General features: G+C 39.4%; 1 protein-coding gene across 1 annotated transcript in view; it reads right to left on the reverse strand.

The window, feature by feature from the left end:
* LOC104496537 (midasin-like) overlaps positions 1 to 11,470 on the reverse strand; it is a gene marked incomplete at both ends in the record, with an annotated part of 30,986 nt that extends 19,516 nt beyond the window's left edge. The window contains 13 exons of the mRNA XM_010139669.1: positions 754 to 869; positions 1,961 to 2,066; positions 2,954 to 3,080; positions 4,735 to 4,881; positions 5,051 to 5,210; positions 6,839 to 7,034; positions 7,224 to 7,297; positions 7,723 to 7,832; positions 8,110 to 8,268; positions 9,360 to 9,484; positions 10,192 to 10,286; positions 10,469 to 10,564; positions 11,283 to 11,470. Of these exons, the coding sequence (XP_010137971.1) occupies positions 754 to 869; positions 1,961 to 2,066; positions 2,954 to 3,080; positions 4,735 to 4,881; positions 5,051 to 5,210; positions 6,839 to 7,034; positions 7,224 to 7,297; positions 7,723 to 7,832; positions 8,110 to 8,268; positions 9,360 to 9,484; positions 10,192 to 10,286; positions 10,469 to 10,564; positions 11,283 to 11,470 (1,699 nt within the window). The remainder of the gene's footprint in view (positions 1 to 753; positions 870 to 1,960; positions 2,067 to 2,953; positions 3,081 to 4,734; positions 4,882 to 5,050; positions 5,211 to 6,838; positions 7,035 to 7,223; positions 7,298 to 7,722; positions 7,833 to 8,109; positions 8,269 to 9,359; positions 9,485 to 10,191; positions 10,287 to 10,468; positions 10,565 to 11,282) is intronic.
* Positions 11,471 to 12,103: the final 633 nt, after the last annotated feature.

A 12,103-nucleotide genomic window follows, 5' to 3' on the forward strand; every position in this document is an offset into this window, starting at 1 on the left:
TTTGTGTTTTGGGCTTTTGTTTGGTGTGATGGGGGTTTTTCCAAGCTTCCTAGGGTTAACATAAATTTTGCACCACTAATCTCCAGTTTAGGTTTCCTTCCCTGCACAAAGGAAATAGCTCCTGACCCAACTTCAAAATGGATTACAATGGTGGTGAGCACAAATACGCAGAACAGTGGAGTTTGCGGTGAAACTGGCGAGTCAAGCACTGGAGTGAAAAATCACATCAAGTGAGGAAGATTTCTTACACACTTTTCCTTTTACAGTTTTGACACAAGATCTAGTATCTCCTATCTTTCTAGAATTTTTCTTTGTCAGCTGTTGAGGTTTCTTCAGATTGGCTCAAAGTGCTATCCAGATAATTTATTTGCTCTAAATCAAATCAACAACTCGAACATAGCCAGAATTAACTTAGGTGAATACCAAATGAGAGAGACTTAACAATTTGTAGGTTTAGCTTTGTAATTAACTAGAGTGATTATTTCGTGGTCTTCATCCATGCCTAACTTGTTTCTCCTGAATTATTTTGATTCCAAACTACTGGCCGCACATACAGGATAAACAATACCTAATTTTTTTTCCCCCTCCCCCCCTTTTAAAAAAAAATATATATTTTGGCTTAATTGAGGGGAGGAGAGAAATGGGGAAGTAGGGGGAAGATTTTTCTTCTACCTTATTTTTCAGTTTTCTCGCCCTGTATTGCTTACTGTCAAACTCCTTGCCAACACCTTTATGTTGGAAAATGCAAAATACCTCAGTAAGATCCACTGTTCTGTCAACACAGTAAGAGATTGTCTTTGTTTGACGAGCATCTGCATGAGATGTGCAGTGAATCCTTTGCATCGTTCAATGCTACCCAGTCCAATATCCTAAAGAAAACAGGTACAGAAAAAGCGGGAAGAACGCTTAGATGAATAAACAGATGACAGCATTCTCTGTGCCTCCATTTCATTTCAATGAGCAGGCTGAAAGGTTATGCTTTAGTTGAACAAGTTTTAAAATGCAGACAAAAATTATAGTTATTACATTTTCCCCATCTTCAATTTTTCTGCCTCTTCCATATACGTTGAATACAAATTTGATTTTCACGTAGCTTCTGCAACTAGAGTCATATTAAATTTCACTCCACTGCAGAAATTCTTGCCAGGAATTTAGCTCCAACAGTAAGGCTACGTTATATAGATGATGATTAAAATCTGAAGAGATACTAGCCTAAATTTTTTACATTCATGGCCACTGCTAAAACCACTTCCACAATTTGTTTTACCAGATTTACTGACAAATCCTTTCACTCCTTTCATTAGGAAGGATCCCATTCTAAAGCTTTAAATAGCTGTTCACAACACAGAGAACAACTGATCTCCGCCATTTCCCCCTATTTATGCCACTGCCAGCTGCAACATTTGACAAGGTTATGCTGTAAATCAAGGGGTGAAGCATAGTGAGAATAAGAACACCTGGAGGAGATCCCTTTTTCCCAGCATACTGGAGAAGTGGTACTGATTTGGCAGAAGTAATTTGTTCCTTCTACTGACTTTAGACCAAGAAATATACTGGCTTTTTTTGTGTTAGACACAAGCTCCAGTTAGTCCAATTATAAACCTCAACTGTTTTATTAGTGAGCAAAAACTAATCCTGGCTTTGTTTTCCTAACAAGCTTTGATTCAGCATTTCAGAAGTTTCCTTTATGCACAAAAAGTGGCAGTTGGGGATCCGTTAGGATGAAAGATACCGTACATGTAACAGATTATTAGTTCACTAAGCTAATACTGTTAGTCATAAACCAACAGGTTTTAATGATTGAATGCATTTAATGATCGGCCCCAAAACACCGTATTTTCTATCATATTACAGAACGCATCATGATCTCACAACGCCTCTTTACTACTTGAAGATTTCAGTCAAGCCTCTAAAATAAAGTTAATAGTAGTAGATTTCTATTTTTACTTTGGTGTTTTACCTTGGTAGGTGCTAATAATGCTGTCTGAAGTCTAGAGTGGCGTGCAAGTGACCGATAGAAGTACTTCTGGCATCCATCCCAAGCAGAAGAAATCTCTGTCAGCCACCTGGCAGAACACAAAAGAGTCTGGTATTAAACAGGTACACAATTACAGTACCTCAGCACACTGGAACCACCAGGTCAGCTCTTCAGCCTAACAGATTTGCTTACAATTTGTTATTTCACAAATTCTTCATTTTCTTCACAAGTATTACAGCCTGAAGAAAAGATTTAATTCTTCTCATAAATACTAAGGAAACCCTAAGCAATACCAGCAAAATCTCGATTTTTACATAAAATTTAACATTTAAATAGTGGGTTTTTTTTTTAACGCAGCTAAATCCAGCTTGATAGAGGAGCCTTTATTTCATCATACCTTGATGAAAGATACTATAAACTAAACCCTTACACCTGAGGAAGACAGTAACTAGCATGTCTCAGTGACAAAAATCACTTGCTGCCAGAAGAAAAAAAATACATCTAGAAGAACATCTTTTCTCTAGGCAGGTTTTTCCAGAAATGCCCACTTTGAAGTCCATGTATTTTCTCCTGAAATATCCCATTAGTACATGAAGACAAATCGATTAAGTAATCCCTGTAAATTACAACTCAACTTTAATAAAATCGTTAGCAGTCTACATTCTAATACGAACGCAAAGCATTCTTTGCTAGGCAAAGCATCCCAGGCAAAGCTGGGTGGTGGAGGGTTAATTAAAATCTAATTCACGGTAACAAAGAAACTGAGGGTAGAGTTGTCAAAAGTGCAAATTTAAAAAACCCTCTTGCAGCTGTACTTGCCGTACAGTATGTACTGGATTTTCACACTGAGAATAGGGGGGAAGAGAAAGAAACATCTAAAATCCAGAAATTCTAGTCTAAATCCACATGCAATAGATTCTACATATTATAGCTGCAGTTCATACAATCTAACGGTTAGAAACACTGTGTACGTACGTGGCATCCAGTTCACGTGTACAATTTACCACACTTAATGCACTACGCAAGTCCAGTGGTCGCAGGCTGAGTATTTCTTGATAGTCTTTTGAACGGGACCAAGACAGACCTTTCCGGTATGACAAACCTGGAATGACATTTGAACACACCTCCTTTCATGCCCTCATTCCTTAAGATGAAAAATAGCACTCATACAGTTGGTATTAAGATATAAAAACTTCTGTCTAGTTTTTTTTCCCCCCTCATGCTGATTTTGACAAGTCTTTGAACATACTGCAATTTTTGTGATTTAAGAACATGTCATAGCTTATCTATCTTCAGCTGAACATAGCTGAAGAACACAGCTGAACTGACAAACAGACCTGTATGTATAAAGCAGATTGTGGTGGTGGCCAAGACAAAAGACAAAAAGCCTTGACCCTCTAAGGCAGGCTAGAGCCTGGGACAGTTTCACCTGTATACTTTCAAAAAATCAATCTTCAGGCTGTTATTTTAGCTATTTTAAAAACTGGACAGAACATGCTAATTTCTCTCAAGCCAATTTAAACACTCCTTTCAAAGTACTCTGAAGGTAAGCAGAGCCTGTAATAGTCATTAGCTATCTAGGCTACTTTGCCATTTTTCCATATAAAATGGAGATCCAGTCTTAATTAACTTCTCCTGGTCCTTTAAGAAAGCTGAGCTAGGGATCATCACCTCATTAAGACATGAAAAGGCTGATGAAACAGGATGGTAAAGGTGTCACCTGAAATCAAAGACAGAGCCCTGTAAAGAATTCAAATCCCACGTGTTAATTAAATCATCACAGTACAGCATCCCTGCAGCACACACTTCACAGGGCAGCAATGGCAGGTACCCCTTTGGCATGACTGGGTGCAGAAATGCCAAACACAGGAAAAGTGCATGTGCTCTTCCCACTTAGATTCACCGGTATTTGCAGTCATCTAAATACAAAAGGACCTTAACGTTCAGGGAACTATTTACTCAGTACAGACATGAACTGATTTAGTAGCATGGACTAGAAACACTCAACGCTACAACTAAAGCCTTCTCCTGCCTCCCAGAAAGGATTTAGAATGTTTTTGTTGTCATTTATTTTCCATTATTCTCAAGGCTATGAGTTAGCAGACAGCTGTTTATTTAACAAGACTGTTTACTTCTGCCCATTTCTAAACTGCTCAGTGACTAATAACTGCTGATGAGTAGTTTAACACCACCAAAGAAAAAGGCAACAAGTAATAGCTGTGGTAGGTCGTTTACCTGTAGACTAGCAAGGAGAGCAATGGAGACAGAGCCGCTTAACAGGTTGTCTCCAACAATTCCCATCAACAGACCATTCAGTCTTCATAGCTCAACCACACCTCTGCCAGTCTGATCTCTGCCAGTCTGTCAGTCAAGAGATGGGTTCTCATTCAAACAAACTACCTTAATTTTAACTCTGGATTGGAGGATGGATGTAAGATAATGATCTTCCCTCTTGTTTCTATACACTGGGCAGTGACCTCTGACTGGAAATAAAAGTAGATTCCTGCTTCAGAAAAGCTACTGTTGTACATCTAGTGGAATGCAAGAAGAATAGAAGGTATTTGAAAGGGCTATCAGACCAGACTCCATAGTCAACCGATGGAGAGAAAGAGACTTAAATGCTTTTAAGTCTTAGCGGCTCAATGACTTCAAGAACATACACGGTGGGTTTTGATGTATCGGCAAAAATGGTAATATGCTTAAAACTTGGTACTTTTAAAACAAGTTTGAATAAAAATGTTTTATTCAAAGCTCACCTGTTTTAGCAAGGCTTTTAAAGAGATCTGACAAAGCTCGTTGCTTCTGCATCTGAATATGCTTTGCCTCTGATTTCTGCTTCTCCTTATCTGCTGTCTGATCAAATGTTAGATTTTGCAGTTCAGCTACAGAAACAATGACACCACCTGTACAGAAGACAGCAGGGAAAGGTAAGAGATGATGTGAAAATTCAATGTACATAAAGCAGCCATGGGAAGATAGTCTGGGAAGGGAACAGTATCTCTACGTTTTCCTGATTTGTTCCATTTTTGTTACAGAGGTCAATTATGGTTTGGAAATCACAAGAACAGTTACCCGTGAACTGGTCAAGATTTTCCACCAGACTTAAGAATGAAGTGTTTTCTGTAACTGTTGTACACATTTTCTTCATTTTTTTAGTAAGCTTAGGCAGACGATACTGAAGAGATTCTGTATGAAGTGTAATGCCATCCTGACATTCTTCTGGGAATGCCCCCTGAGAAAGAAATTGAAGAAACAGTCCCATTATACACACATACTTGAAGCTGTCTTTTTCCACCATTAAATCACTGCAATAACACCTGAATTCTGCATTAATGTGAAACCCCAAAACATGCCCACATGATCCTCTGAACAGTTCAGCACCAACACTTGAAGACAACGGGAAACTGCAACAAGTAAAACCAACAACACTGTTGCTTATCAGTAACAGGCTCGCAAACAAACAAAACAAACCACCAACCAACAAACCAAATCCACAAAACAACACATTAGATTTGCATCTGATTTCTGCTTCCTCACTCTACCCCCATAACTGTCACAGGAAAAAAGCAAGATCAGCCACCTTTCTGGTCTGAAGAAACAGAACAAGGCTTCGGAGTCTGAGAGGAACTGAGCATTTCCCACTCACCCCCAAATTCTGATGAGTTATGGTTGTCTCCTTGCACCTTAAGAAAAGCTAATAGATGTGAATAGGAATCTACTTCAGGAAGAAAATCCTCTCTTGGCTGCACAACTTCGAGACACACTAAACTGTGGCACTGCGGAATAAGATTTATCACAGAATGGTAGGGAAGGGACCTCTGGAGATCATCTGGTCCAACCCCTCTGCTAAAGCACGTTCACCTAGAGCAGGTGGAGGAGGATCACGTACAGGAGGGTTTTGAGTATCTACAGAGAAGGAACCACCACAACCTCTCTGGGCAGCCTGTTCCAGTGCTCCTTCACCCTCAAAGTAAAGAACTCTTCCCTCATATTCAGGTGAAACTTCCTGTGTTCCAGCTTGTGCCCACTGCCTCTCTTCCTGTGGCTGGACACCACTGAGAAGAGCCTGGCCCTGTCCTCTTCACACCTGTCCTTTAGTTATTTATAAGCATTGATAAGCTCCCCTCTCGCTCTTCTCTTCTCCAGGCTAAACAGACCCAGGTCTCTCAGCCTTGCCTCACCAGTAAGATGCTCTCGTACTCATGCCATCTTTGTAGCCCTTCACTAGTTTCTCTCCAGTACTTTCTTGTCTCTCTTGAACTGGGGAGCCCAGAACTGGACATAGTACTCCAGATGTGGCCTCACGAGGGTCACGTATCAGCTAGTGTTTGCAGCAGCATACTGCAAATGTTTGCAGTACATAAGCTGTCACAACCAACAGCAATATGTGACAGTTCAGTGCACTGCCCTATCAGGATTCAAGCTCAAAGTAATTTTGTATTTAATCAGAACTTATATATGCACAAATCCTATAGCTACATGATCGTTTGTCTGCGACCTTGTTTAGAAAAAGAAGGGCAATAATATTTTCAACTCTCACTCTGTATTACTGCACTAGTAGGGAAGTAAGAGATTGTTGTAGACAATATGCAAGTACCTTGGAGATGAAAAGCGTAACTGCTATCATCTCTGCACTAGAGCACGGATACTGTGCCAAATCAATACAGAGCATGCTTGTCTTCCCATGCTGCACTCCCACCCATCAGCAGCATTTCGAAACACTGAACACAAGTAAGACCAAAAAGTTGATACAGTCAACATATTTGATGCTTACATATGATTTTTCTGCATATATCAGTGAAAAGCAACATACAGATGAGAAAATATCCTTCCCACAGTTCGAATAAAGAGTACAGTCACCTTGGCAACATCTTTTCTAGCAGACAGAATTTTTCTTAATGTGTTGTTTAGCCTCTGAACTTTAGTCTCTTTGTTCTCAGATTCTTCCTGGTTTTGCAAGCAGTCCAGCTGCTGCTCTTTACCAACTTCCATCAAGGCTGGCCGACATGGCTCATCCAGAACAGCTTCAAACTTCTTCATGAACTTAAAGAGGGTCCTAATTACCAAAGGAAAGAAAAAACGTTACTGAGTTTTACAATCCTGGAAATCTCTCAGCTGCTGGAAATAAATGTTTCCACTGTGTTAAGAGCAGAAGAAACACTCTTGCATTCAGGTTTAAGGTCATAGAGAAATCATCTAGAAGGAAGATACCAAATACCGAGTTTAACCCCAAGCTCTGCATTACCTGCGTATTTTTTCAACTGACTGTTTTATAGCCCAGAAGCTGACATCATTCCACTTTGAAATTTTCACAAATTCCTATTAGGAAAATAAATAATCAGTGGGATTACTTATATAAATGCAATGAAGTATTTGCATACAAAAGATAATCTTTAAAGCTGATCAGTATGATGACCCGGCAGTCTTAAAATGCAAGACTTCTTAGTGAGCTAATTATTGTGTACACATCTTAGTCTATTAATAACACATTTATGCTGAAATTGCTGCATAGCCAAATACTGTGAAATCTAAAGGAGCTTTGCTAGTAGGTAGAAACCACTACAACTAAATGGGACCAACCAAACATTAAAAACTTCATTAAAAACCCCCCACCTCAAAAATAAATTGACAAAGAAAATGTGTAATAGGGATTTCAGTGCTAACAGATATATTATATACAAATTCACTGATCCACTGTTCCTTTGATTAGATCAATATATTGCCTGAGCCAAGTTTACTTGTACCTTAAGTTCCTTTTCTATAGGTTGACGAAGTTCAGTGATTCTGGCCTCAACACACTCTGAAAATTGCTTGTAATAATTGTACAGATTCCACAGGATGCTGTAGAGAACATCTGGAAGGGACAGACAATAACAAGCTTCTTTTAAAACATAATATGCTTCAGAATCAAGAGATTAAATGTATCTTGAGATTTTTTTGTAATTATGAAGCTTAGCAGCGCAAAAAGATGGGATAAACTGACCCAACAGTACTCTTAATGAAAATGGGAAAAGCAGCAGCATAGGCTTCTGTTGTATTTGTGAGATAAGTGATGTGTTTTCAAAGTCGAGAATACCTGATGGTCAGGTTGTTGTAAGGACGACTCAACACATGTAATGCTAACAACTTACCCTTTCCTGCTACTTGAGGCATTAGCAAGACATGGCAGTGGAAAACGAGTAGCGCTTGAAGTCTTGCATGAAACTGTCCCAGTGTGGATCCTTCAATGAAAGCTTGTAGCGTGCTGACCAGTGTTTTCAGATCCATTTGCTCAGTTTCTGAACATTGCACTAGAAATTTAGGAGAAAACAAAACAAAAAACCCCTCTACATGAAAATTATTGTCTGCTCTTTGTAGATTTCCAGCTACCAGGTCTCTTATTAGGAAAGGGGGCAAGAATACTAATTTAATACTAAGTAAATGCAACAAACAGCACACTAGAAGAAAGGAAGGAGCAACAGAGGCAGAAGTAAGATAGCAACCAAGGAGGCCAGCTACGTGTCCAATTTTAGAGTGCACCAAGTATTTAAGGAATACTTGCTATTCTGTATGAATGAATGGCTTTTTCAGTCATGATAAACCATACTATAGCTAATGACTGCCCGTTCCTTAAGTCCTCTAAATAAGCAAGACAGAAATAGATCTTGGGAGAATCCGACAGAGAACAGAGGATACAGTATCTTTAGTGCATTATCTATGGAAGACGACATGCTGTCTTCTTGGAGATGTAAAATAACCCAATGATATGAAGTTCATCAAGTGCACTAAGCAGTCATGAGATTGGAATGACACCGCCTCACGACAGAGGACGCTACTTTCATCTTTACAATGTCATTAAATTTTGGGGAGGCAAGTGAGCGAAAGCTATATCCTTTCCTCCATTTTTACGAAACATGAACACCTGCAGGACACCTATTCTTGCTAAGAACAGTATGTACCAAAACTGACTTACTGTAAGAATTCTTTAGGGTTTATACAGAATGTTAAAAGCAGTTCAGCTGGGATAAAAAACCAGTAAGTTAAAAAAATGAGGTGCCTTTTCCAACTGCAGATTGAGACCTCCCATCCTTCTAATATGTTCGAAATGTTTCTATGTGCATGACATATAGTTACCACAGTTCTACTTCCTTTCACAGACATCTTTTCTTTACATGACCTACAAAGTTAGTCTCATGAGACACAGGTGGTTCCAGAAATAAATACCAAGCAAAGTTCACTCTATATGGAAGATCCTATACAGACATGGAATTTACTGTAGGCCAAACGGTACAAGAACTACACCTGAAAGCGCAATGTCAAACTCTGGCATTTAGGACCTTGATGATGCATCCTTAGCAACTGCCGGAACTGCATCATACATTCACAGAATGACAGCACTTACCTTCTGTGTCTGCCTCTGTCTGTTCTTGAACGTACTTCTCAATCATTTGATAGATTGAGAACCAGTGCTTTGTGGATTTCTCTACATGCTGCTTCATAACATTGTCCAAACTTACTGACCAGCAACTGGAAACAATAAGGAAGGGGGCAGAAGAAAAACAACAACAAAAAATATTGTGGGTAGTTTGGGCTCCAGAACACCATGAACTTTATTCTCCTTTTCTACTAAACAAAAAGAAAATTTTACAGGATGGAATAATCTACACATATGCTTCATACACACAATCAGCTCCTGAGGATCACTGTTTTGCCACTATCATTAAATGTGAGAGAAGAAATGCAGGACCTAGGGATGGTAAAACAAAACCAGTCACAGCCAGGTTCAGAAGTTTCTTTTCACAAAACTTGAGGTAGACTTGTGGAAGTTCTGATCACGGCATACTGTGAATATAAAATCTTTACATGGTCTTAACAGGAGACTGGACAATCACTTGTAAGGAAAACTTGACAGGGGCTGTTAAACAGACAAAACACTACAGCCTCAGTAATCCCTAGGATGAAAATAGGAAAACACCGTGAAAACATTAGGATGAACTACTGTAGTTGTCTCTCCTGCTTCTACTTCTCTGAGGCATATACGCATGGTCACCAAGGGCTGGACTTGCTCATTCCAAAACAGTACAGCTGCTACTTTGGGGTTTTTCCCCACCTTGTCACTAGGACACACATAAACACAGAGAAGCATGTTCCATGATTAATTCTGCACTGGAATCTGTCTCTGTAGAGACAAAGCTTACAGTATCTAAGAAAAAGTAGGGAAGCACAGGTCTTACTTCAACTCCAGTCTACGCCACTGAATAATCAATTGTGTAACCAAATCAAGATGTTTTCGTAAGGACAAAGCTCGACTAGCATTTTCCTCCCAGTCCTGAAAAAAAAAAAATCCTCTTTATACAAAGTCATAAATTAGTTTTTTCATGGCAAGACTCATGCAATACTCCGGATTATGTTCCTGCTCCTTAAATTTACAGCCTGGAGCAAGTTCTCTTCCCCAAACCCTGGCAAGCAGACATAAGAGAAAATAATGATTTCCCTTAGCTCTTCTCTTACCTGTGCCTTTGCAAGAAGAATTTCCAAGCCATTCAGGAACTTTGAGAGAGGACTAGAGAGTGGAAAACTCCGGATTCTGTCCATTACAACTAACAGCTGAAGAATAAAAAACAAGTGTTCAACCGGTAATAACTGATCTTCCACAGAAGCAGCCATGAAATTAAGCTATTTTGTATTAGCAAAACCCTGCTCTACAAGAGAGAAGATATATATATTTTTTTAACACTATTTCAAACTGCTTCCTCAATTTTAGTATAAGCTCACTAGTAGTTCAGTGAATGCCAGCCCACTTGTGAACAGGAGCACAACTGACCTAATGCAAAGAGTTTCAGTGGATTCTGAGTTACTGCGTTTCTCTAAGAAATACAACCTGAGGGCCACACAAGCCCTGTAAGTGGGACCAAGGATGTAAATTTGAAAGTACTGCGAAAGAAAGCATTTTGGAGAAAACCTACAGGATCCCAAACAACGAAAGACCTCAAGAATCTCTGAGGTACGGCAGATTGAAGATTTTGTTAAAGCTGTAAGGTCAGAGTAGGCACTGAAAACGACTTAACTTCTCTTAACTAAAATAGAAAAGCTAACGATGACTAATAGCTCTTAAGAAGAAACAAGTACGACTTCAAACATCTGTGTAAGTAATACAGGCACCACCCAGGCAGGTGTATGCACGTGCATGTCTGTGCATATCTGTACACGTATTTAGAGAGAAATGCACTTCCAAAATGCCCCGCTTTTCCCCAAACATTTGTTGAGGTGTTTCTACCTGCACAAGTACTGGGTGCTCTGGCCATTCCTGCAGTAGCCTATTTACTTCTTTAGCAAAACTATCAAGTACAGGTTGGCACTGTCGGACTTGCTGAATATTAGGGTGCTGGTAGAAATCATACGGTCCATCTTGCTGCAGCACAAGATCTGAAGTTAACTCCTCAAAGAAGGTATTGTGAAGAAGAGTGCTAACCAGAAGTTGGCTTCCCAATAGACTATCGTTCATTTCAGCACCTAGGAAGAAAAAAGGAAGACATCACAAATGCTATTAATTCATTTTTCAGTTGAATAGATGAAGTTTTTTTATTTTTTCCTGTATCACAAGCATTAGCATGTTATGTATTACAGGGACATAAGAATATACCACACACAAGCAATAATGTGGGAGCATGGATCAAAAGAGACATACTTAAAAGTTTACATTCTCTATCAAATTTCAATATAAAAGTACAATCAGCATCCTAATAGTGGGCTGTGATCCTTTCAAAAGGCCACAGTTCCTCTATGCATAAATTCACATCAAGAGATATTTACTACAAAATTATTAGCAAGGCTCTGTGGAAAGATAACCCAACACAAAAAAAGAAAATCACATGTATTACACCTGAGATATGAACACAAGCTGAGGGAGTTGGCAGATGCTACTGCTAAGCCACTCTCCATCATCTTGAAAAGGCTGTGGAGAACAAGAGGGGTGCCTGAGGACTTCAGGAAAGCCAATGTCACTCCAGTTCTTCAAAAAGGGCAAGAAGGACAACCCAGGAAAATACAGGCTTCTCCTCCGCCCCTGGAAAGGTGATGGAAGAGTTCATTTTGGATGTTATCTGGAGGAAAAGAACGTTATCAGGAGTGGTCAACATGGATTCA

This window comes from Buceros rhinoceros, unplaced genomic scaffold (genome assembly GCF_000710305.1).
Source record: "Buceros rhinoceros silvestris isolate BGI_N320 unplaced genomic scaffold, ASM71030v1 scaffold6467, whole genome shotgun sequence".
Lineage (NCBI taxonomy): Eukaryota > Metazoa > Chordata > Aves > Bucerotiformes > Bucerotidae > Buceros > Buceros rhinoceros.